This window comes from Rhododendron vialii, chromosome 12a (assembly GCF_030253575.1).
Source record: "Rhododendron vialii isolate Sample 1 chromosome 12a, ASM3025357v1".
NCBI lineage: Eukaryota > Viridiplantae > Streptophyta > Magnoliopsida > Ericales > Ericaceae > Rhododendron > Rhododendron vialii.
The window spans coordinates 21,877,006-21,904,552 of NC_080568.1; the positions used below are offsets into that span (position 1 = coordinate 21,877,006).

At 37.3% G+C, this 27,547-nt stretch overlaps 1 protein-coding gene, 1 long non-coding RNA gene and 1 pseudogene across 2 annotated transcripts; 2 read left to right on the forward strand and 1 right to left on the reverse strand.

Annotated features, from left to right (window-relative positions):
- The first annotated feature begins 12 nt into the window (after positions 1–12).
- On the forward strand, positions 13–3,755 carry LOC131309565 (CDPK-related kinase 1-like; annotated as a pseudogene).
- Positions 3,756–4,209: 454 nt separating this feature from the next.
- On the forward strand, positions 4,210–5,418 carry LOC131311476 (uncharacterized). Its single transcript, XR_009195493.1, has 2 exons — positions 4,210–4,604; positions 5,197–5,418. It is a non-coding gene; the product is annotated as an uncharacterized LOC131311476 (long non-coding RNA).
- Positions 5,419–12,246: 6,828 nt separating this feature from the next.
- LOC131309566 (uncharacterized) lies at positions 12,247–26,767 on the reverse strand. Its single transcript, XM_058336182.1, has 9 exons — positions 26,452–26,767; positions 22,061–22,540; positions 21,123–21,602; positions 19,978–20,638; positions 19,764–19,867; positions 17,641–17,796; positions 14,680–15,159; positions 13,774–14,253; positions 12,247–13,198 (listed from the first exon to the last, which is right to left on the reverse strand). The coding sequence occupies exons 1-9, from the start codon at positions 26,554–26,556 to the stop codon at positions 12,530–12,532; spliced, it is 3,615 nt and encodes a 1,204-aa protein (XP_058192165.1). The 5' UTR covers positions 26,557–26,767; the 3' UTR covers positions 12,247–12,529.
- Positions 26,768–27,547: the final 780 nt, after the last annotated feature.

Genomic DNA, 27,547 nt, shown 5'->3' on the forward strand with positions numbered 1-27,547 from the left:
ACTAAGTAAGATATGATACGAGTCTGCGTAGGGAGTCTAGGGACAACGTGGGGTGCGTCTAATCTGCTCTCCCTCATCGACAAAATTGACGGGAACACCGTTGCTATGGTCAACTGGTTCTAGGCGATCACGGCTTTGCTTATTACGCCAGCAGATGATGTCAACGTGAATGAGATGGACGGTCCCGATGGAAGATGTTTGACTTCTAGCTGCTTTTGCAACGAATATTCTCACCGTCGATGAGGAGTAAAATAGTACCATCACTAACATAAAATGATAAAATTATGCATTCGGACCCATCGAAGCACATGCATGCTCTAGACGCAATTGTATTAAAAGTTGTGTTTTTGTTGTTGATCTTGAGGTTCTATATCCTACTTCAGAATTCTCTCTTCACTTTCAAAGATGAGCATACCCACTAAAGACCATTGATTTTTTGGACTATCTGATTATGTAAAGCCAGGTCAAATCCTCTCCCCAAAACATATCATTTCCAGCTATTAGAAAATTTTGCTTGGGATCTGATTATGTAAGATTTATTTGCAGATGAACGACTGAATGATATTGTGGGAAGTGCATATTATGTAGCTCCTCAAGTTCTGCATAGATCATATGGACCTGAAGCAGACATGTGGAGTATTGGCATGATTGCATATATTCTTCTATGTGGAAGTTGACCCTTTTGGGCCCGCTTAGAATCTGGCATCTTTTGAGCTGTTCTTAAAGCAGAACCAAGTTTCGATGAAGCCCCTTGGCCTTCTTTGTCTTCTGAGGCAGTAGACTTTGTAAAGAGATTGGTGAACAAGGACTATCGGAAGAGGCTAACAGCTTCCTAGGCTCTTAGTAAGTTACTCTACGGCTCTCTTGTTATTCTTTACAACTGTGTGGAAATGATTAGGTAAATAGATGAAAAATGAATATCATGTGGTCCATAGCTGATTGTATTAGATAATGCTAATATAGTTTGCAATTTTTTTCCCTTTGCAACTTACATTTCAAAACCTTGTATGTTCCAAAATGACCTATCTAGCCGATTGCAGATTCTTTCCAATTTTGTTCCTCAGAAGGATTCTTTGGAGAGGAAATTTTAGATAATGAAAATCAAAAATTGAGGTAAAAGTCTTGGGAGTGCTAAATATAGAAAGAAATGGTTATATGTTTGAAGGTAGTAATAAGTAGAGATATTTTACTAGGTGCGTAACTTTTGAAAGAAAAATCTAAATTGATGTTTTGTACTTGATAATTGATGAAATAAAGTTTTTGACCTCAAATTATGTGTTCATAATATCAACAAGAGTATGCTTTCCACACCGAGTTATGTGGCACACCACGTTCTTCTTTCAGTTCCACGCACCAAAACTATTCACATTGCAGGATATAGGTTGTACTGTTCCCTCTTTCTGCATTGTTCGTTTACAAAGTCAAACTTTCTTACTTTTTACTGTTTGACTAACTGCCAATTTGGTTAGAGTATGTTCTGCAGTTCTTCTTATGGTTCGTGATCTATCTGCATGATTTCATGTTTAGGTCATCCATGGTTGGCAAATTATCATGATGTCAAGATTCCTTTGGATATGATAATTTACAAGCTTGTTAAAGCTTACATATGTTTATCTTCATTGAGGAAAGCAGCTTTGGGGGTATGTTATTCAACTTTTGATAAACTCCCTGTTAATGAGAACTTTGCTAAAGCGCTATCTACAACTGATTTTGTGGTCATAAAACCATAGTTTTGCTCTTTAAATTATTCAAACTGTAGTCAATATGATAGGTTCTTGAATTTGTTTTCGTTTTTTTTTTTTTCAAAATGTTAGTTTGTTGTCAGTCTTCTCGCTTTTCCCCAAGTCTGACATATTTTACCTTCACCACAAACGGCTCATCCTAGTATGCAATAGATCGATAGACGTACAAAGTACAAAAACATGGATGTCAAGGTATCCAAACGTGCAGTTACCTTTATGTGCCAATGACCAGTATGCAATCTTCGTATACAATTTGGATGCATTCATTCCTTGTCATGTCGCTAGAAATAATCAAGTAATATTGATGAAATTCCACCATCACAATCACAGGCCCTTGCTAAATCATTGACCGTGCCTCAGCTAGCTTATCTTCGAGAAGAGTTTACACTCTTAGGGCCAAACAAGAGCGGATACATCTCTCTTCAAAACTTCAAAACAGTTAGCTCTCCAAGCAGTCCTTCCCCCTCTCCTCTTTTTGTATATGATTTTACTTTTCCATGTTATTCTAAGCAATGTTAAATTTAGCAGGTGTGGCAAAGAACTCCACGGAAGCCATGAAGGATTCACGGGTTTTAGATTATGCAGACATGGTAATGGTCTCTCGAGCCAATTTCCTTAGTTCTTTAGGGTTCAAAGATGAGATTAATGGTATATTGTATATCTCGCAGATGAGCACTCTCCAATATAGAAAATTGGATTTCGAAGAGTTTTGTGCTGCAGGCATCAGCTGGAAGGAATGGAAAGCTGGGAGCAACATGCACGTAGTGCTTACGAGCTTTTTGAAAAGGATGGAAACAGACCTACTATGATAGAGGAATTAGCCTCGGTATGCTCTTTTTTCCCTCTCTTTCGTGGTTTTCAATAAACAAATGGATATGTTTACTCATTCCGCTCTCAAAGCACAAAATTTTTTCGTAAATTTTGTCCATTTGTTCGTATAAGGTCGTGCTTAAATAGATTTTCACAAGGGTGCAAGCACAAAATTGGTCATAGATACTGCAAGAAAATTGGTCACATTACTGCAAGAAAAGAGCCACTGTTGAATGCCGATGTCCAATTGGAGAAATCTTTTGTAGCATAATTATAAAATTTTGGTTCTTATCAAATTATCTGTGGCTGTTCAACTGAATAGAAACCAATTGGCTATAGATTGCAAGTTACAATTATGACCTTACATACATTAGCAGTATATTTAAGTCACTTTTGGCCTACGAAGAAAACAACAGAGAAGAAATTGTAGATTTTATCATACATTCCAGATTTTGGGACACAAATGTTTGAAGATTCAAAATTCTGGGTCTTTTACTCCATATGGATCTAAACTCAGATATGCTTATTCTTTTTCCATTTCCTACCAGGAACTTGGACTTAGCCCGTCAGTACCGGTTCATATAGTTCTTCAAGACTGGATAAGACAAGCAGATGACAAACTTAGTTTCCTGGGGTTTGTCAGACTTCTTCATGGAGTTTCTTCTCGTTCGTTTTAGAAGGCTTGAAAGAAAACCAGCTCTACGAATTTTATCTTCAGCTCATTTTTTGTGTCCCCAAACAACGGAACTAAAATCTTACGTTGGGGGACAAAATGCCTGCCCAACTCGAGATGCATCCCAAACAGGCAACGAATTACATCTTAACTGTGCAAAGGATCGCTGCACATTGAAATTATATTTGAGGCTGCATGAGGAGCAACCCTAAATCATTTTGCAGAATAGTCTCATGTCAGTATGTTATGTTCAAATCCCTTTTTTGACTTCCTCTCCTCATGTAATAATAGCTTTTTAAGTGCTTTGTGCCATTGAGATTTAGAGGAAGATGAGGGTAGATCACAAAAGTGTTTTGTAGGGTTACAAAACATCTTAAGAATGGAAGTGAGTTTCGCGGTCTTGTGTGTATCCCTCGTGTACCTAGATACACCTAATTTTTCCATAAGTTTATTATTGTGATCTCAGTTTCCATTTTTCTTGCATCAACTACTTAATTTCTCTGTACTCAATGGTTTTTTCCCTTGATAGTTCTTTTTTTCTTTGAGCATCGGAGATTCATTCAAAAAAGCCATACGATATCTACAAGGGGGATCCATGACATAAACAGAGGAAAGAGCCAAAACCTATAACAAGACGCGAAACATCACATATTGCAAAGCAGATTGAACATAGTTCCGGTATAATGGTAGCCAAACAATGAGGAGGTGAGCAAGATCCAACCGAAACCTGAAAATAGTTATCTGATATTCGGTACTTGTTTACTTTATTGTTTATCATAGTTGCTCAGAAAAGATTAAAGGGGGGGACCAGTGGCCATTTTCCCCACAAAACATGGTGCTCTATCAATCTACCACACATTAGTACTCAATCGTAATGTACATATAGAATTACATACCATGGTGTTGTATTGAACTTCTACCTAATGAATACATGTATAAAAACTAATCATTCTTCAATTCGCACCAAATGTCATCATATCCCTAGCACCCATCACCAGCACCGTGCTCCATCACCACCGCCGTCACTCGGTTCCACTTTTGGAGACAACCCTCTCACCTCCCTTTATCTCTGTCGTGGTCTCTCTCTCCCTCCTGTAGCCGCTTCCGCACTTCCCATAGCACTCATTCTCCGATAAGCCCTCCCTTCGACAACTCCCACTTTTAAAATGGTTTGGGAAGAAAAGAATTAGTTGTGGGTTAAAAAATGGCATGGGACAGCCTATAATAAGACTAAGGGCACCTTAATAATTTTCTTGGGTCACCATATAATTATGTTCGGATCGGGCTCGTATAAGCACACTAGCCATCGAAGGTTTTACAAGCCACAGGTTCGGATGAGTAATTCGTATGCCTGGTAATTTTATGATCACATTTTAAAGGTGAGTATGATATACCTTGGTCAAATAATATTCTTTCAAATTGTTTTGTGATTGTTTATTGTTTTTAATTTTTATAAAATGCTATGTTGAATTTAAAAAATAATAAAATTGTGAGAATTGAGTTCAAAAAAAATGCATGGGATTAATCTAAAAAGAAAAGTGGATAAAAGAAATTGGAGTAAAATCTGGGCGAAGAGCTCTGATGAGCTATGTGTAAATTGGCGCCTATGAAATTGTGGATAAGGAAACGGCCGCGTATCGCTTGGATTTGATATTATTTTTCTTATTTTGCTGGGGTTGCTCCCCAGGCTACTGGATTACTGCCCAAGATGATAATGATGATGATAGATGATGGATCTCTTTCGGTTTAACAATTTCGAGCCTGAAAACTATCGTTGGATTCTGGATTTTATGATTTGCAGATTTGAAACTTGCGTTGTTGAAAAGTATATAATTATTGAGTTTGGAAACTCATATTGATCGTTGAAAACTTCATGATTATACCATGTTTTATTTGATTATTCCCATGCGATTAAGTAACCTCTGCATATCGTATTTCTCACTGAAATAGTTTTGTGCACACCCAATTCAGATACAAGTTAAGCTGGTCCTTCAATGACGATTGTATTGACGTTTGGGGTTCGAGTTGCTCTATAGTGAAGAATTCAATAATTTGCAACTTGCACGATAGTTGATTCGATAGTGCCAGAAGCTTGGGGCCTACAATTGTTGTACTTTAAAGCCGTTAGGCGAAGTTGTATTTGGTATGCACGATAGACAGCTCTTATTATAATATTTTATTATTTGATTTTCAGACCTGAGAGTTTTTTGTAAAATTTTACAGTTGTGTGATATCAAAGGCCTAGGGTGATTCTAAAATCACTAACCATGTCGCGGATTCAATTCCCTCGGGTTTGGGTCGTGACACCTACCCTTATTTAATTTTTTTTATAACACCCTTACTTAGTGATACATATGCATAAATATTATTGCCTAATTAGGTGGCATGTAATTATGGTTTTATGGAATTATAGTTTCCTAATTAAGTGGAATTTAATTGATGATTTGAAAAGGAAGGGGAAAAATTCAAATCTTTGTTTTTTTTTTCAAAATTAACTAAAATCCTTTTCATTCGATATGCACACCGAAATCCCCATTGATTAAATAATCATCAATGGACAAAACATGACAAATTTATAACAATTGTTTCATTGAAGTTACTTAGATACATAATTTTCTATAACATACATGAAAACCAGTGGCCTACCCGTCCATTATTTTGAAATCAGGAGTATAAAACAATATTTTACATAAAACATGACATATTTAGAGCATGAATATCATGAATACATGAAATTGGCCTCATATTCATGACATCTATTTGCAATTGTGGAATCGATTTCATTATTAAAACATTACATTTAGATCATGATGCAATCCAAATCAATAAAACATGACCTATTCCATAAAAAAAATTTAGGAAAATATGACATAATTAGATAATGATGCAATTTGAATCAATAATGCTGTGTTTGGATGAATTTATGAAAAAATTTGTAGGTTTATGAGTGGAGACAGAAATGGGAGTAATGATTAGAAGTAATGGTAATGATTGAAGAGAGATAGAAAAAGAAATGTGAATAATAATTGGAGATAGAGATGAGTAATGATTAAAAATAGGGGCAATGAGTATTTTTTGAGTTGAGAAATTTTTTTTAAAGCACTATCCAAACAAGACATAAACCTAACATCTATTCCACAAAACATATCATATTTAGAACATGAAATCGGCCTCATATTCGTGACATATTTCTGAAAATTTGAATCGATTTCATGAACATGACCTATTTCATAAAAATAACTCATGATCAATCAGCTCCGTTGGAAACCCACAATCTGTAACGCTCCTAATTTTGGAAATGTTAAATGAACAATTTCATTGAAAATCTAAATAGAGTTTGGCTCATTATTACAGCATAAATCTCAAAAGAGTACTTTTATTTAACAAAAGGAAGGGGGAACTAGGGTTCCTATCTACTGTTCCGTTTGTTCCACCATCCTAACCAGCTCATCGACTCCAAAAGCTTCCAAGGTGTAAAGTTCATCATGTTCATCTATAAGGTCTGACACATTATACCAGTGTCGTCACCAATATAATATGTCAGGGTCACCAATATAATATGTCAGGGTCACCAAAGGTAACACCGTGAGCTACAAAGGCTCAATAGAATAACTCATACCCTCAACCTTTAACTTATAACGATAGATCATAAAATTCAACGATTTCCACATAGTACATGCATAATGACACATCCACATTCACTTATTCAACTATCCTTGGTGCCCATGATTTCTGAGCTTTTCCTACGCGACTCGTCGTAGACCGTGTCTCTATTTATCATTTACCAAATCATTATTTTCAAATTCGTCATTTTACACACCCAACCTCAATTCTGCCGTTCCGGTCTTCCGAGTATCCTCACAATGGTTCCCCGCACCGGGTTCCCATTGGCACACTTTGCATTGGCTCCTCTCCGCGGATAACCAACCACACACCCAACCTCAGTTCCGCCATTCCGGTCTCCCGAGTATCCTCACAATGGTTCCGCCGCACCGGGTTTCCATTGGCACACTTTGCATTGGCTCCTCTCCACAGATAACCAAGCCACACACACAACCTCGGTTCCACCATTCTGGTCTCCCGAGTATCCTCACAATGGTTCCGCCGCATCGATTCCCATTGGCACACAAAACACACATCACACAATGGGCTACCATGTCCGACCACATTGTGGTTTCCAAAATGTTTCTCATTTTCAAAACACACCTTTTCTTTTAACCACACCTTAGGTGTCATATTTCTACTCTCTCGATTTCTGTGTCTCGTTCTCATGCAACGACTTCGCGGTAGGACATTTCACATACGTACTCATAATTCATTTATTGTAATCTTGAAACTAAATTACCAAGATCATCCAACTCTATATTGCTAATCATGCTCAAATCACTAGTTAAAGCATAACACCACATACACGGACGCCTTTGGAGTGAAAATCACTTATGCTTTACCACAAGTAATACAAGTAATTCATGCATACATGCTCATATCCATCCTAAAGATCAAAATCCGAATACTACAAATCAAGTGTTAAATTCTATCTTTCGGAAACCATTCTTTCTTTCTTTGTGAGAAGTTCAAAATAACACATGTTTATTAAAGTAAAAGTCGTTTATTCAACATGTACATCCTTCCATTAGCAAGATAAATTTGTTGACAATCATGCATTCCAACTATTAGAAACGATAGATAACCTTATCTATTTAGAGAAAACGGTTAAGGATATTTATACTTTGAACTAAGGACATTCTACTTTCCAACATATGGTTTTATGCTATTCGTAGAGTTAGTAGACTAGGAATTCTACCTTTCTTCTTGGTGGTAGTGGCGACTATGGAGAGAATAAGTACGTCGGGCGGAGTAACTTTCTACGGTAAGCTTCTGGTAGCTTCGAAAGAGAAAGGTTTATCTCGAAACTAGTTCGTGACTAAAACTACTAAACTTTATGGATCAAAAAAGTGTTTTATGATGAGTTTCTTGAAGAACTTAGGAAAAACTCAAGAACACTCACGAACAAAAAGAACAAAGTAAGAATACAAAGATTTTCTAGAGAGAAGTTGGAGAATTGAAAGGTGTGGGTTGAATGCTTGGACAAGGGTCCTATTTATAGCAAAATTTGGCTCTCCCTCTCCTCCCTTTGGCCGGCCCTCTCTCTCTCTTCTTTCTCACATGGATTTGCTCCATGGTCATGTCGAATCATGCTTGAAAGCATGCCAAGCATTGTCAAATCCAATCTTTAGGCATAAGGCTATAAAAATCAAGTAGGATCTTAGGTTTTCTAGGGTAAATCTAGGTAATTATAAGCTAGGTTACAAGCCTTACAAGTCTAATGGCTAGTCTTCCATGTTTAGTCAATCCTAGATCTAGGTTGTAGTCAATTCCTAGGTTGATTAAAGGCTAAGATTGTGTGCTCGAATAGGTCTAAGAATGAGTTGTCAATGGTCACTAGGTTGAGTGCAAGGTTGGCCAAAGGTGTATGTGAGGTTGCTTGCTAGAGTACACAAAACACATGCACACACACTCACTCCTCTCTCGGCCTCCCTCTCTCTCTCCTCTCGGCCTTCTCTCTCTCTCTCTCTCTCTCTCTCTCTCTCTCTCTCTCTCTCTCTCTCTCTCTCTTGTATCATGTGCCTATGTGTGTGTGTGTGTGTGTAAATATATATATATATATATATATATATATATATATATATATATATATATATGAGTATATACATGTTTCTAGGAAAGTAACCCTAGAATAATTAGACTTAAGGCTATACTCTAGGTTTGCATGCATGACATGGCTAGTCTTGCTTCTTTTGGAAGCAAAATGATGGAGATGACTTGTCTTGTCCAAGTAATACATACAATGGCAAGTCAAAAGTCCAATATCTAAGGGATAAAAATTTTCCTAGCATTTATTAACTAATGGTTAAAGGGATAATGATGATGGGATGGCCTTAAATGACTAGTCATGGGTGAAATGATTACTTCTAAAGGTCTAAGGGTTCAATTAGGGTTGGGAGGGGTTCACAAGGCTCAAAGATGGTCAAAAAGGTCTATCTAGGGTTAGAAAATTGTAACTAAGTGAATTGGTAGTTTAGTTTTTCCAACTAATCGGTTAAAAACTAATTCTACTTGTCATGTAGGATTTCTAGTCAAGAAATATAATTTTAAATGACTAAAATCTAATTATGACGGATTATTAGAAATTAAAAAGGAATTTTAAAAGTAATACCAAGTAATTAAAAAAATTCAAATATTTAACGAAATTTTTATTTATCCAAAAATTAGGGTTGTTACACAATCAATCCGCTGGAATAAGGGAAATTTATAAAAATGGTCCTCTTAGTTTCACTCGAGTCTTGTTTTTGTCCTCCAAGTATCAATTGCAACTCTTTTGACCTTCAAGTTTGGTTTTCGTACCAAGTTGGTCCAATTGATAACGTCTGTCAGCTAAACTGAACGAAAAAAATTAGATTGAGGGCAAACTTTATCAATTAGACCAATTTGGTACAAACTGTAACGTCCAAATTGCCATTAATATAATTTTTTCCGTCAAATTTGGCTGACAAACGTTATCAATTGGACCAATTTGGTACGAAAACCAAACTTGAAAGTCAAAAGAGTTGTAATTGATATTTGAAGGATGAACATGAAACTCGAATGAAACTAGGAGGACCATTTTTATAAATTTCTCCTGGAATAATTAACATGACCTATCTTTTGACATTTTCAAAAGCATTCCCCCATTCGGATTGAACAGGAAATTAATGCATGCGCCATTCTTCTTCACCGAAATAAACCATGATTTTCATGAAAACATGGTCGAGACCATGCCAATCCCATCAGCAAACCCATCAAATTGTTAGCCAATCAAGATCAAGACCACCACCATCGGATCTCAGTCATCTGCTGCCGCCGCCCACCATGTTAATCGAGACTTCCATGGAAATAGTAGTCGCTGCCCTTGATCCAGACGTACACGGGCCCTACCTCCGGTCGCCGCCAAAGATTTGGGGGGAACTGCAAGGAGAGGCCTTGGGGGGGGAGGTTCCTACTACTTCCAAATCCATTTGTGGGGGTGAGGACGAAGATAGAAAAGTTGTTGAAGAAGCCGCCACCACGTTGTCATCCAAGAGGAGGCGTGGTGTCCTACTACTTCCAAATCCATTTGTCCTTTGATTGATCGATTTTAACAGCAGCTATACATACATACATATATATACAGACATACATACATACAAATATATATATATATATATATACATATATTCCAAGACAATGTGTGTCGATCCCATCGCAGTGTGTGGTGGAGAAGGAATTTAGGGCATCACGTGGTGAAAACCCAAGGACACTGAATAATTACTCCTCTTATTGGCTTTTGCCATCCAAGTCCATCCATTCCTTTCAATTTCTCTTTCAGCCGTTTTGATTTGTTCACGGAATTATCCGTTTAGTGAGATTTTTCTCGTACCTAATCCCTTAATCAGATTAAGAATTCCAGATTTGCCTTGCGTTTTTTTTCTTTGATTATGGGATTTGTTTGTGTGTTTTTTTTTTTGTCAAAACCCTTGTTTGCGTTATCACCTCTAATTGATGACTCTCAGTTTGTTGAAAATTTCCTGGCCACCAAGCACTGTATAGTTATTCATGAGTTTAAAGTCTTTCAATTCATCGAATTTATCACCCCATAATCGTCGTATGTTTTCTAAATTACGAAAGAGCAAATAAGTGTAGAAATTGAGCTAAAAAAGAGTAGAAATATGTTCACCCTCTTAAGTGGAGGATGAACAAAACTCAACTCTAGAAATATAGACCTTTGGCAGTAACCTTCACCGTTCCAAATAGCCAATAAACGAGTTCTTGTTTTTCTATTCAAAAAAGCAAAAGCAAACCCAAGAACGGAAGGAAAAAGTTTGGTGCACACTTCTATGGACTCTTCTCTGGTCTGAGACCAAAGAAGGTGATCGAAGGTCTTTTTAGGATTATACACAATCACACACATAATGGAAGTGCAATAAAATTAATAAGCACCCACAAAGAACACACAACGTTTACGTGATTCGGTCTCAGTGCCTACTCTATGGAAGAAAGAATGACTTTTCACTAATATGGAACGAGTCACTCCCACTCACACAATATTTGTCACACTTTAACTCTCTCCAGCTACACTAAAGAAAAGGAAAGAAAAAGGTTGCAGTACACTCACACAGAGGCCTTTCTTCTTCCTTTTCTCTCTTGTTCTCTGCTTTTTGTCTCGGCTCTTATTTTCTTCTTCTATTCTTCCTCATTGTTTTTACCTGGTTTCTCTTCTTTTTATTCCAGAGACAAAAGCTCTCCTTTTTGCTTCTAAAGGAAGCTAAACAGGCTCCCACGTGCATATCCTGTATTCATGAGCCAAGAGTTGTGTAGAATCTTCCACATAAAATTGCCCCAAAAAAGAACCCTTTGGGCCAAACTCTTTCATGGGGAAAACCCAACAAAAGTAGGGCTGTCGTCTTAACGTAGCCAACAGTGTCGGAAGATCATTGCTAGGGGTGGTGAGGAAAGGGAGGAAAAAGATTATGGAATCTTCATTTCTTTTTCTCAATGTTCTAAAGAAAATGTTCTAAAAGTCGCTAAGCACTGATCGGACAGTCAGCCACCTTCCAGCTTCGAGACCTAAAAATCAGCGCATAGCAATTAATAATTGACAATTAATTGGCCCATAGCAATTAGTCGATTCTAGTCGAATAGACTCCGCCATTAATTAATTTTTTGTAACACTGCTATTTCTTTCCTTTTTGATACACTGCGAGGACATAGCCGGCAGAATCCTTGACCTCATAACAAGAAATAAAGTTTTATAAACAACTTGCTAGCCCTCGTTGGTATATCATAAAAAGTTGATTCCGGAAAACACAAATCCTATTTTTAAAATTAGCAAAACTATCAAAATTCTCACAGCTTTAAAATACTATTTTGCAGACATTTATCACTGTGAAACCTGCTCTATTTGAAGATTCAAACTTTTCTGCAATAAAAAAAGGAAACGTAAACTTAACCAAACAAAAATGTCATTTCCCATCTACTGAATGCACCCCAACCAAATGCATTAACAAGAACAGTCGCTTTCTTGCACTAAAGCTAGCACACAATAACATTCAATACCTAAAAAAGAAACTTGCATATAGAGTAAAAAGCCACTTCCAGAGGTAAAAAAAATACATGCCTTTAAACCATAAACCAAACTTACCCCAACTTTTATTATTGAAAGGAGGAACCACACTCATCAAAACAAACTGAAGATCATACAGCCATAGTTTTGAAAACACAAAACTTCTTAAGCTTTGTGACAGACATCTCCATCACAAACCCACCCTTCTTTGGTTTTTGTCTCCTCCATATCATCTTCTTTTTCCCCTTTCGTTGCCTTGTTTTCTTCCAAAGCGCACTTTGGATGCAGATCAAATTCACACTCTTCACAATAAAAAGACCATACTATTCCTTCTTCCTCACACCCATCACACATGTACTCCTGGCGTCGAATCAGCTCAAGTTCATGTTCATGGAGTTCATGCTTCACCTTCTTAGGCCACCCCTTTGCCTTCTCCTCATTCTCTGCTTCAATCTCCTTCAATCGCGCCTCTGTGAAGGGATAAGCATTGGCTCCATGATACATAACAAGTTCACGGGCTTCTGTCGAAACAGTCCGTCCAGTTGGCCCGATTGCAACTAGCATCGGAATACCTTGGACCTTGAAAATACGGTCCAAATACTCCTTCCGCTCATCTCCAAAGGGAAATGCAAGCCATGGCATTTCGGAAAAGTATTCTTCAAATGAGGTTTGATCCCTATCACTAGAGATGAATATCAGTTCAAATGCATCGTCTTTGGCCTTAATCTGGTGATACGTTTCAACAAGCTTTGGTAGAAAAGCACGGCATGGAGGACACCAGTGCGCTGAGAAGTAAAGGAGAATATTTTTTCCAACAAGATCCGAAATTGGAACCTAGAGAAAGAGAGAGAGGGAAAGTTTTGCATCAGTGATAAAATGAAGATCTCCATTCCACAAGTCGTGAAAGAGCCACATCAACAAATCTGTATCCTAAATTAACATAGCAATCAGGGGAGTTTCTAAAACTCAGGACAACGTACACAGTTGTAAGGGGTGTTTGCAATAACATCATTTGTTTTGCTGTGCGTGCAGCCCAGGAATGGGGGGATTCTAGTATCCGGTGTCTCGAAGGTTGTACCTCTGTGTTTTCCATCTTTTGCTTGGAGTCAAAATAACTTCGAAGCCACTCAAAAACCAATGTTGAGAAACACCAATTTTAGAATTTTTGGATCCTGATTTTCAAAATCGCTTTTCTAAAACACAAAGTTTGGACAAAAACCTTGTAGACTGTTAGGTTTTGCGGCTTTTGCATTTCACTGATGTGATGTAAATGCATGCATAGAAGTGAGCCTTCCCCAATAGGATCAAAGCAGACTTGCAGTGGATGAAATTCTCACGGATAAAAATGCATAAAACAAAAATACTAATCAACCAAATCGTGGGGCATCAGTAACGCTTGACAAACTTACCTTGCATCCACCTTTCCCAATCACAAAATCGAGATCTCCCAACACCAAGATAGACTCCAATGTTTGTGCATCCCGTTTTGCCTTATCTTTCTCCTCAAGCTCCGAAAACTTCTCTGGTGTAAAAGGGTACGTCTCAGTGCCATGTTCTTCAATGGCCTCAACAACATCAGATTGAAGAGTCTTCCCATCTGGTCCGATAATAACCAGTGCAGGAATAGTTGGAATATCAAAGTACCCGGCCAGCTTGACACAGCTCTTGTCGTTGAAGGGAAGAGATAACCAAGGCATCTTTTCAAAGCCTTGCTTGAAGGATTCTACATTATCATCGAAGGGTATCATCACAACCTCAAATTTCTCCCCCTTTGCCTTCAGCTTCTCATAAACTTCAACGAGTTTTGGAGTGAACTTAACACAATTCTTGTACGAAGACTGTGCAAAATACAGGCCTATGATGTTGCCTTCGAGCTCAGAGATAGATACCTTGACAACAACAATACACAAAGAATGCAATAAGATTATGACTTATGAGAGAAGTTTTGGCCATGTCAGAGGGAGGGATTAGGAGAGAAAAGAAAAGAAATGGTATGGTATGGTAAGGCAAGTCCATCGCTTGTTGGGATATTCAAGGCAAAGAATGGAGATTGGAGAGAAACAATGAGTTATGAGTAACTGAACTCCCTTTTAAGGCTCATTCCTTTTCTCACAAAAAATGGGGATATTGAAATTCTACGATAACAAAATCTCCTCCAAATCAAATGAATACAAAGCACTTTCTTTCTTTTGTTCTCTATTCTTCTACTAAGTCTTACCAAATAAGATACGCCATACAGATGATAAAATAGCAAATAAAGGACCCAAATTGTGAGCACTACAACTAGTCTGTTAATCTCTGCACATAAAACTTACCTTATTTCCATCAGCCAATATCACAAAGTCACGAGAACGGGAGGCTAATATGAATTTCAGGGGCTGTTCCAGCTTAGCCTTTTCTTCTTCATCCTTAATTTCTTTGATCCTTTCTAGGGTAAAAGGATACGCATCAACTCCATACTCCCGAATGAACTCAACACCATCCTCAGTCATAACCTTCCCATTTTCATCAAGGATCACAAGGTAAGGTATCCCCATCACCTTGAACAACTCATCCAACCGATCACGTGTGTTTGAATCAGAAAATGGGATGGCAAGCCAGGGCATCTTGGAGAAATAACCCTTAAATGCCTCGTCATCTTCATCTGCCGAGACAAATACAATCTCAAAATCGCCCTTGGGGGACAGTTCATTGTAAACCTCCACAAGATTCGGGGTGAACTGTCGACATGGGCCACACCATGACGCTGAAAAATACAACCCGACCTTCTTACCCTTCAAATTGTCAATTTTCACCTGTAATGTTCACAACTATCATGTTAATTCCATTTATGTTAACACCGGAAAACCATAATATTACTTCCATTTGGAACATCCCCAAATTCAGCACAAGTAATCTGATGTAAGGAATAGAACTTTCTGCTGCGAAATTCAAATTCAACTAGTCAACTTATGAGTTATATCTCAAAACGAAAATCTATGAAAGGAAATGATTAAAAATAAAAGTTCAGGCACATCAAGCATGCATATAACACCGTGGGACGGCTACGTATGGCACATCTAAGAAGATTTCTCCACCGAGGCCTTTATAACTTTTGTTTTACATAACAAATTTTGGAAATCTACTCGATGAGATCTTTCAAACAAGATTCATTTTGAATATGAAATTATGTACACATAAAAAAAGTAATTTTTGTATCGTTTTCCTTTTATTAAGAATTCACATCCTTTTTGAACATTCATACCATTCAAAATGAAAGAATTCACACCCCTCATGTAGAATTCACACCTCATTTACACAATTCACTTTCCAAAATACACAATTCACATTCCAAAATGAAGGAATTCCACCCCTCAAATGCAGAATTTTCATCCTCTAAAATGAAAGAATTCACACCTCTTATAAATAATTCACATCCTCCAAAATGAAAGATTTCACATCCTTCAAATGCAAAATTCACACATCCTATACTCAACTTATTTCCCAAAATACATAATTTACATCCCAAAATGAAAGAATTCACACCCCTCAAATGCATAATTCACACCCTCCAAAATTAAACAATTCACATCTCTTTTAAATAATTCACACCCTTGAAAATAAAAAAATTTACACCATTCAAATGCAAAATGCACACATACTATACACAATACACTCCCCAAAATGCATAATTCACACCCTAAAATAAAAAGAATTTTCACCCCTTAAATGCACAATTCACACCCCTTTTGAACAATTCACATCATCCAAAATGAAAAAAATTCACCCATCTTAAAATGCAGAATTCACACATCACTACTCACTCTCCCAAAATACACAATTCACACCCCAAAATGAAAGAATTTGCACCCCTTTTGAATAATTCACACCCTCCAAAATGAAAGAATTCACATCCCTGAAAATGTAGAATTCACACATCACTACACACTCCCCAAAATACACAATTCACACCAAAAAATGAAAGAATTCATACCCCTCAAATGAAAGAATTCACACTCTCTAAAATGCAGAATTCACACCACTCAAAATGCAGAATTCACGCATCACAATTCACTCCCCAAAATACACAATTCACAAACTAAAGTGAAAGAATTCACACCTCTTAAATACAAAATTCACCCCCTCTAAAATGAAAGAATTCACACATTTTTTGAATAATTCACCCTCCAAAATGAAACAATTTACGCCCCTTAAATGCAGAATTTATAAACTCTACACAATTCACACTCTCAAAAACAAAAAAAAATATTTGCACATAATTTTTTTATTCAATATGGGTCTTGTTTGATAGATCTCTTTGAGTAGATTCTAAAAATATAAATTTTACAAAAAACTGATATAATGAAAGATATTATATATATATATATATATATATATATATATATATATATATATAAAATAAAAGATATTGAATTTTAAACTTTGTAATGCAAAAATAACAAATATGTCCACATCAGCATGTATCAATATCAAACACATGTTCATGGAAAAATATTCATCAACCGCATGTTTATATGTTATCCGCGTAAGGAGGTGAAGACAAACTAGTAAAAACATGTTTGAAAAGGGCCTGGGTGGGATAGCGTGACAAAAGAGGGTTGGCATGGAACTCAATACAAAATATGGGACCGGCCAGGAATTTTCCGCTATTTTCCACACCATAAGAAAACAGATTAAACTGCAATAAACATCGCCCAATATCCCTTTCTTCCAAAATTTCCAATTGAACAACAATAGTTTGTCAGGTTCAAAATCCCTAGTACAATAATAAAAAAAAGCCACAACTTCCAGCTACAATCCAAAGTTAAAAGATAACAGACCAGATGAAACATACTGATTGAAACTTCCAGTACCATACGGATTGAAACATTATGGCTTCTTTCCGTGATCAATAACAGAGAGAAAAAAGTCTCGGTGATTTGCAACAGTGACTAAAAACACAAACACGTAACTATTTTTTATTTTTGATAACTCAGGTGTTCGGGCTAGCTTACGCGCACATCCACTAATCACGGACACCCAATTCCACCGGCAGTGGGCGGAGGAGCCTAATTAAAGCCAGAACAAAACTTTATAGATTGATCACAAAGGAGTTCATAACACCTGAGAAATTTCAAACATGAAATCTTAGAAAAAGCAAACCTAATTCCCAAAGTCTTGATCACCAGCCGAACGTTCACAAACATGTTGGTAACTATATACACAGCAAAGACAGCAATCACGAGTTTCTTAAAAATTGCCTGGACGGAGACAGAAAATAAGGAAAAATCGATTACCTGATCGTCGTTGTTGCGAATGAGGAAATCCCTGTCCGAACAAGAGAGAATAGACCGAAGGTCGTGTTGTTGGCTCTGCTCAGCAACACCATCGTCTTGACCCTCCATTTTTCCTCTCTCTTCTCTCTCTCTCTCGCTCTCTCTCTCTCTCTCTCTCTGTTAATTGAAACTTCTACTGGTTATACGAAGACGAAAGTGGGGTTTCCGATAGCGCTTCGAAGCCTGTATACTCAGATGGATAGATATATACAGCACGAGAATTGAAGATGATTTCCGCTCAGTTCTTTTTCTTTCTGATGATATTGGAATCTCTCCGGTCTAGAAGTTTCTTTTCGTGCTGACTAAGATACGTATGATACGAGTCTGCGTAGGGACAACGTGGGGTGCATCTAATCTGCTCTCCCTCACCGACAAAATTGACGGGAACACCGTTGCTATGGTGAACTGGTTCTAGGCGATCACGACTTTGCTTATTACGCCAGCAGATGATGTTAACGCGAATGAGATGGACGGTCCCGATGGAAGACGTCTGACTTATAGCTGCTTTTGCAACGAATTTCGCTCCTCACCAGAAAGTCTAAGGGTCCCGACTGGGGATCCGACCAAATTCCCGACCGCCCACCGGGCCCACTTAGGTCACCGGACGGTTGATCCGAGCCGTCCAAAAATTCTAAAAAAAAAACCGAGTGGGCTTTTGCGGGAATTAACGGCATCTAATGTGTGTAGGTGGCAGATCCAAATATTGAGAAATTAACAGCATCCGATGTGTGTAGGTGGCCGATCCAAACACTTCATTTTTTGTGTATAGGCCGATGCGGGAATTAACGGCATCCAATGTGTAGGTGGCAGATCCAAACATTGAGAAATTAACGGCATCCGATGTGTGTAGGTGGCCGATCCAAACACTCTATTTTTTGTGTATAGGCCCACTCGATTTTTTTTTTTTAAATTTTTGAAAGGCTCGGATCAGCTGTCTGGTGGCTGGAGTGGGCCCGACAGACGGTTTGGAATTCGGTCGGGATCCCCCGTTGGGAACTGGAGCACATAAAATTATGCGTTCAGAGCCATCGAAGCACATGCATGCTCTAGATGCAATTGTGGTTTTAGAATTTTAATATTTTTTTTCGTTTCAAAATAATTGTCCGGTCCGCAAAACGAAAATTTAAAAATAATATAAATTTTTCAAGAAAAATTCAAACTTTTTTCAATAATTTGTTGATATTCATGAGTTCTTTTAATTCATAAAAATAAAGTTGAAATTTTTTCTTGTAGAAAACGTATTATGTTCTCGTTTTGCAAATTGGACAATTATTTTGGAAGGGAGAGAGTAAGATAATAGATTTTGTCATTTCACTTTGCGTGATACACTTCTACTGATCACTCCCCTAGCCAGTACTCCTCTCTCACATATGTATCTCACACATTTAATTGTGATATGAGCCCCACACATGTGAGAGAGGAGTAGTCGGTAAGAGTGTACGCAGACATTGTTTTTAATAATCACACCCTATTATTTATCATATATTGTTCAAAATACATGAGTCATAGACAAGAATACTGAAAAGAAAGATATTGGAGTGTAGTTATGACCTAATTATGCATACATGTGATATTAGTCCTATATTCAAAGACAACAATTTTGATATCTGATCACTAAGTTATATGTCTGATCGAGTTTATATTTACAAAGATATATTCTATAATTAATTCGAAATGAGCAGCTCAAAGTAGTTTTGATTAGATTCGAGAGGCATGTGAAACACTCATATTAAAATAGACGGAATTGAGTGTTATGTGCTCACTTCACAAACCACATAGGTATTTCAACACTAAGAGGTGTATCTGCACATGACCCAAACTACACAAAATCAAAATAGACTTTGCCCAAAAAAAAAAACTGAAAAATGGAAACATAAACGTCAACAAACATCACCTGAACAACCAAGGAGATATCCGATGCAAACTCATACCAAATTCATTGACAAGAACAGTGGCATTCTTGCACCAAAATAAGCACAATATCATTCTACACATAAAAGATACTTGGACATAGGGTTAAAAAAGCCACTTCCGGATAGAAAAGATAGAAGATTCATGCCTTCAAACCTTAAACTAAAACTTACCCAACTTTTATTACAAGTAGAAACCACACTCATGAAAACAAACATAAGACAGACAGCCATGGCATCGAAAACACTAACTTCATAAGCTGCTTTGCGACAGACATCTGCATTGCAAACGTACCCCAACTTTTATTACAAGTAGAAACCACACTCATGAAAACAAACTGAAGACAGCCTGCCATAGTGTTGAAAACACAAACTTCTTAAGCTTTGCGACAGACATCTCCATCACAAACGTACCCTTCTTTAGTTTTCGTCCCCTCCTCCATATCATCTTCCCTATCCCCTTTGGTTCCCTTGTTTTCTTCCAAAGCACACTTCGGATGCAGATCGAAGTCACACGCTTTACAATAAAAAGACCATACTGTTCCTCCTTCCTCACACCCATCACACACGTACTCTGGGCGATGAATCAGCTCAAGTTCGTGTTCATGGAGCTCATGCTTCACCTTCTTAGGCCACCCCTTTGCCATCTCCTCATTCTCTGCCTCAATCTCCTTCAATCGCGCCTCTGTGAAGGGATAAGCATTGGATCCATGAGACATAACAACCGTGCGGGCTTCTGTTGTGACAGTCCGGCCTGTTGGCCCGATTGCAACTAGCATTGGAATGCCTCGAACCTTGAAAATGCGGTCCAAATACTCCTTCCTATCATCTTCAAAGGGAAGAGCCAGCCATGGCATTTCGGAAAAGTACTCTTCAAATGAGGTTTGATCCCTGTCCCTAGAGATGAAAATAAGTTCAAACGCTTCGTCTTTTGCCTTAATCTGGTGATATATTTCGACAAGCTTTGGCGTAAAAGCCCGGCATGGAGGACACCAGTGTGCTGAAAAGTAAAGGAGTATATTTTTCCCAACAAGATCAGAAATAGGAACCTGCAGAGAGAGAGAGAGAGTTCTTGATCAGTGATACAAAAGAGGAAAAAGGTAAGGTGTGTGAAGAGCAACATCAATAAATCTTTTCCCCAAATTAAAAACACAATCAAGGGAATTTTTAAGACTCATATCAAAGCAAGTTACAAAATAAAGGGCATTTGGAATACCATAGATTTGTTTCATATTGTACTTTCGACTTTTTGCTTGGAGTCAAAATAACTTTTAAAACTGCCTAAAACCCGATTCTGAGAAAAATCAATTTCAATAATTTTGGCAAACACCTCCATGGATTGTTAGATTTGGTATTTCACCGACGTTTTGTAAACTCATGCATGGAAGTAAAGAATTCACCAATTGGGATCAAAGCAGGATTCCAGACGGACAAACTTTCACTTCTACAAATTCATGTAAAATGCAAATTAAATAAAAGTCTCGGAATACTAATTAACAAAACAGTGGCATCGATAATACCCAACAATTTTACCTTGTGTCCATCTTTCCCAATCACAAAATCAAGATCTCCCGAAACCATAATAGACTCCAACGTTTGGGCTTCCCGTTTTGCCTTATCTTTCTCCTCAAGCTCTGAAAACTTTTCTGGTGTAAAAGGGTATGTCTCGGTGCCATGTTCTTCAATGGCCTCAACAACATCAGGCTGAAGAGTCCTCCCATCTGGTCCGATAATAACCAATGCAGGTATGGTTTGAATTTCAAAGGACCGAGCCAGCTTGACACAGCTCTTGTCCTTGAAGGGAAGTGACAACCAGGGCATCTTATCAAAGCCTTGAATGAAAGATTCTTCTTTATTATCGAAGGGTATCATCACAACTTCAAATTTCTCCCCCTTTGCCTTCAAATTCTCATAAACTTCAATGAGTTTTAGAGTGAACTTAACGCATTTCTTGTGCGAAGACTGTACAAAATACAGGCCTATGGTTTTCCCTTCGAGCTCAGAGATAGAAACCTTGTAAATAACAAAATACAAAGACATCCGTTATGAGAGAAGTTTCATCCCCGTTAGAGGAATGATTTTGGTGATAAAAAAGAAAAGAGAAGAAATTGAATGGTGATAGAAACCCATCACTTATTTGGATAGTTAAGAGTGAAGAATGGAGAGAAACTGTGAAAAACTGAACTCCCTTAAAGGCTTATTCCTTTTCCCACCAAAAGTGGTAAGATTTGGTGAGAAACCAAAATATTTAGATATAAAAATTTTAAAATATCAAATTTCCCCTTCAAAATTAAATGAAAATATAGAAATTTGAAGGGTTTTTTTAATAGAGAATGCCTAAACACTTCATTTTATTTTCATTTATTAAGTGTTATCAAATAAGATAAAGTATGTGATAAGGTTTATAGAATCACAAGTCAAGGAACAAAACTGTTGGCACCGCAACATTTGATCACTGCATGTAAACTCACCTTATTCCCATTTGCCGAGATGACAAAGTCACGAGAACGGGAGGCTAAGAAAAATTTCAATGGCTCTTCCCTCTTAGCCTTTTCTTCTTCCTCCTTAATTTCTTCAATCCTTTCTTGGGTAAAAGGATATGCATCAACTCCATAATCCCGAATGAACTTAACACCATCCTGTGCCATAACCTTCCCATTTTCATCAAGGATTACAAGGTGTGGTATCCCCATCACCTTGAACAACTCATCCAATCGATCACGCGTGTTTGAATCAGAAAATGGGATGGCAAGCCAAGGCATCTTGGAGAAATAACCCTTGAATGCCTCATCAGCTCGATCTCCTGAGACAAATACAATCTCAAAGTCGCCCTTGGGGTACAGTTCATTGTAAACCTCCACGAGATTTGGGGTGAACTGTTGACATGGGCCACACCATGATGCTGAAAAATACAACCCGACCTTTTTACCCTTCAAATTGTCGATTTTCACCTGTAGCATTCAGAATTGACATATTACTTCGATTTACAACACCGGAAACCATCTAAAACATCACCAATTTCAGCATAAGTTCATTGATATAAGCGTTTTGAGCAATATAACTTTCTGCTGCTAATGCAAATTAAACAGCTACTGCACATCTAAAAAGATATCTCCACCGATCCATTTATTTCCCACTTAGACCAACAGAAATTCACACATCACAGGTCACTAGTATTTACTATACATCCAACTGTAGGACGGGGAATATGCTCCCTTATCATGAGGTCTTCTTTAGGCATTTGAATCAGTGCAATTCACTGGTATTTGTTTTTTGCTGTTCTTTTCTGTTGAAGCAACTTTGTTCATGCACTAATGTTTAGGTGTGTTTAACATAAACCCCAGGGGCATGCGTCAGTTTTCAGAAAAGTTCAAAACTATCACGCTAGGGGGAGTATAGCATAGAGATGAGGTCATGTTATAAATTGATTCAATTCTCATTTGTCTGTATCCTCAAGCACATGGCAGGCTATGCGGGACAGACACTTCATCGGAGGCCGCGTACTGGTGTCAACACCGGCAATCTCCGGAAATTCTTTAGTCTCCACACATGTGTCCAATACTCAAATTCGACGTGACCTATTTTTTCTCGAGGTTTTTACTTTGGACACTTCGGGGAAACTCTAAAAAATGTTTCAGATACTCTTGTGACACTAGCAATGCACATCTGGGGAGTTAAACAAGATAGTAGACTCTTGTTAAAGACTAGAAGAGTCTTTCTTTTTTACTGTGACATATGATAGGTTTATTAGTAGTAAAGATACATAGACAATGATACGCTTTTTGTTCGAATGGTTTTGTGAATGAGGTGATGAGAAATAAGATTTAAGGTGTATATGGTGTTACATGTTATAAAATTTGAGCCTTTTCTACTCATATAATTGAAAAACGAATATTTTCTCAGAACGTTTCCCCGCCGTTTGAAACCTACGTGTTGGAGTGTCTGTGTCGTGTGACTCGTGTCACGTGTCTGTGTGAGTGCTACATAGATGGCATGCTAAGGTCATGTTTGGTAGTCATTATATTTTCTGTTTTCTGCTTTCTGTTTTCATTTTCACAATTTTCAAAAGTTAACTTTGAAAGTTTGTTTGGTGCACTACTTTCACTTTCAAATTCTGAAAATCACTTTTACTATTTTCATAATTTGAGGAAGTAACAAAACTCAACTTTCACTATTTTCATAAACAAAAAACAGGTTGCTCGGCTGCAATTCCTTGGAGGTCTTTTTTCATTTCCTCTTCCTGTCTCTCAAACCCAAGCCATTGAAGACTCTCTCTCTCTCTCTTAATGCATGGTATTTGTTTTTTTCCTTATGCAGGGCCAATATAGGCCATATATCCGTACTTATCGAAGGAGAAAAACCTATCGAAGGAGAAAAACCTTATAGTCAATAAAGGATACTTATCGAAGGAGAAAAACCATCTGGTCAATAAAGGACCGACTTTGGAATTACTAGAAAATTTCATCTATATATATACTCTCTTAACTTAGAGATGAGAGGAGGCCGGAAGGGATACGTTGGGCTTATGAAGCCATAATTTTATGAAAGTTGATACTATAACTTCGACTGAAGAACCCAATCACCTGGATTTAGTGTTGGCTCAAAGATATTTGGGCCCGAAGCGAACGTCGTAATAGGGAGGCCATTTATCCCCTCATCTTTGAACAAAATTTTCCAAAATGTTGAGAAAAACTAAGGGGTGGAGATTTGAACCCAATTTTTAAAGCATTCAAAAAGCCTAACCTGCCGCATGACCAAAAAGATGTTACTCAAGGCAATTGAAACTTCTTATTATTTAAAACTAAAAAACTATATTTTTTGGAGCCCTCTTCGGGCTAAAAAATCGGGGGCCGGAAGCAACGGCTTCTTCGGCTTCCTCTCTAAGCCGGCTATGCCTGGTCTATCTACCAGGCCCTTCTTTCATAATATCTCTTTCATAATATCAAGTATGGATTTTGAATCTGACATGACTGCAAAAGTGCAAAGGCTAGGATGACTCTCTCTCTCTCTCTCTAATTTGGGAACTAGTGGAAAAATTGCAAGAAAGACCATTTTAGAAAAAGTAAAAACTAGTTTTAGAAATGGATTTTTTTTTAAAAAAACAGGTTGACACAAACATATTTTCTACTTTCACTTTTTTTTAGGAAAAGTAAAAACTGATTTCAGCAAATAGAAAATAGGAAACAGAAAAGTGATAGTGCTACCAAACATAGCCTAAATGTTCATGCTGTTTTTCACACCACAAGAAAAATAGATTATTGAATATATCCCTCCATGTAATAAAGTTGTTTGTCATTGGCCTAGGTGCCAACATAGTTGGGATGTAGGTCATTGATTGTGATGCCTATTTCCCTATTTTCTTAATCTTTGTAACTTCAATTCGTTAATTAATAAAATTCTTTTTGCTGATAAAAAAAAAAAGTTGCCAAATTACCCTTTCATAAAAGTTTTCCAATTAAACCACCATAGTAATTTTGTCAGGTAGAAACCAACAGTTTGTTCAATAAAGTCAATCCCTCCAGATACGATTAAGAGTCCAAAAGACCAAAATTTTCAGATAACACCAACACCAAGTTTTGTCAGCAAAATTCATCAGCTTGGAAGCTACTTGAAGGGCATACGAATACGTGAAACTAAGAAGTAGTTGCATTTAGGCCCGTTTTGGCCCAAGAATTAAGTTGGTTTTTTTTTTTTTTTGTGTTCTTATTCAATCTTTTCCACATTTATTAATTTTGCGTGAATTTTGTATCTCTTTTGACAAGAAGAATCTAAAAAATTTTAGAATTATGAACCAAACTAAGATTTTTTTAAATAAAGATTTGGATTATTTTTGTCGAACTGTTTTAAGATTTTCATCATAATTTTTTTTTAATTTCTCTTGTCGAGACAAACCAATAATTCACAAAAAAAAAAAATCAACAAAAAATTACTCCACAAATACTGAATTTTTTTGAATAAAAACAAAAAAGTAGTCCAAATGGATTATTTAGGCCAAAACAGTGAAACACCCCTCTCTCTCTCTCTCTCTCTCTCTCTCTCTCTCTCTCTCTCTCTCTCTCTCTCTGTGGCTTTTGCTTCTGCTTTTTTCTCCCCTGATCTTCCCCCAGCATCAGGTCTCCACAATTCCATGGGTACCAACGAGGAGTGCACCCTCGCATGTTGGACCACTTCAGGATCCACACCATTGATACAAATCATTCATTAACTTTAAAATAATTATCAAGTTGCCCAACCAAAAAAATCGGCTCAATCGAATAACTGTAAGTAATTGATCCAATGCTTCAATTTTTTTATTTAAAATTGAGCGTCCTGATACGTTTGTAGGGCAACTCGAAAAACTATTTTAAAATTTACGAACGGCTCCGATCGTTTGTGTGAGGTGCCGGAGTGGGCATCGTCGCTACCCGTGGTCGAATTGCTCTGCTCTGGAGGTTGCTGATCACTGAAGAGATCGTTTACAACTGTCAAGAACCCCAGGGAAAATGACTTACATTGACATAGAGCTGTCATTTTTTATATAGTCACTGGTGCAGTATTTGGCTTGATTTTGTTTTTGTTTTTATTCAAAAAAATTACGAGTTTCGATCCTCATTCTTTATTTTTTCGATTTCTCCCGTGGAAACAAATAAATAATCCATGAAAAATTACCGCAAAACTAACACATGAAAGCAAAAAAAAAAAAAAATTTGATTAGAGACGGCAAATAAAACCAAATGACTTATTTTGCCAAAAGTCGGTAATATTGCAACATGCATCGACTATATCTACAGTGACATATATAGCTCTATACACAGGAGCAATCAAGCGATGAGATTCATACGCAATTGATCAGACAATTATAGACGAGAAGAGAACCGATTACCTCGTCGCCGTTGTTGCGAATTAGGAAATCTCTATCCGGAGAAAAGAGAAGTGACTGAAGGTCGTGTTTGCTTTGCTCAGCGACGACATCGCCTTGACCCTCCATTTGCTCTCTCTCTCTCTCTCTCTCTCTCTCTCTCTCTCTCTCTCTCTCGTAATTGAAGCTTCTTTTTACTGGATAAACGAAAAGGAAAGTATGGTTTTCCGATAGAGCTCCAAAGCCATATATATATATACAGCGTGAGAATTGAATAATTTTTATTTTTTTTTGATAATTGTGTGAGAGAGAATGGTTCACTAGTTTTTCTTTCTGGTTCTCTTCGGTCTAGATGTTTCTTCCGTCGTGACTAAGTTTCTTTCATAATTGCATCGGGGCCGTCCATCTCATTACAAGTCACGTCATCACAAGCACGTCATCTGCTGGCATGGACATTCCTCAATAATTTAAAGACGCGATCGCCTATAACTAGTTTACCATAGCAGGGTGTTCCCCCTCAATTTGTGTTTTTTTTTTTTATCCTCGTGTTCCCCTCAATTTGTTGAACAGGGAATGGATTACACATTCAGAAAGTTTGTTTACACAGGCAAAATATGCACAAATTTTATTGTAAGGCTCAACCCGGGTCTCACTTAATCAATCCGAGCCGTTTATTAAATGTAAAATATTTTTTTGAGGGTCCCCAACAAAAATCAGCTCAATTCGATGCCTATAAGTGCTCGATCTGATTCATCAAACTTTTCATTATCCTAAAATCTGAATGAAAAGTTAGATAATTTGATCGAGCACTTATAGGTATCTAATTGAGCTGATATTTTGCAGAAACCCCCGAAAAAATGTTTTACATTTAATAAACAGTTTGGAAAGTTTGTGTGGGACTTGTGTTAGGCCTCACAATACAATCTGTGCATATTTTGTTTGTGTGGGTAGCAGTGCTCATTTTTAATGGATAGCCACTTTTGTTATTATGTTGATAGTAAAAATGTAAAGAGAAATGTTACTTGTATATTCACATAATCAAATTTTGTTATAGGAATTTATTTTTTTGGGTTAAACTGAGTGAAACAAAAATTTAATCATATTCTCTAATTATCGCGTT

Coding starts and splice junctions, on each gene's coding strand:
- LOC131309566 (XM_058336182.1), bottom strand. CDS start 26,556: ATGGAGGGTCAAGGCGATGTCGTCGCTGAGCAAAGCAAACACGACCTT. Junction 17,797..19,763: donor CTACTTGTAATAAAAGTTGG/GTAAGTTTTAGT, acceptor TTCAATTAACAG/AGAGAGAGAGAGAGAGAGAG. Junction 15,160..17,640: donor TTCGCAACAACGACGATCAG/GTAATCGATTTT, acceptor TGAACATTACAG/GTGAAAATTGACAATTTGAA.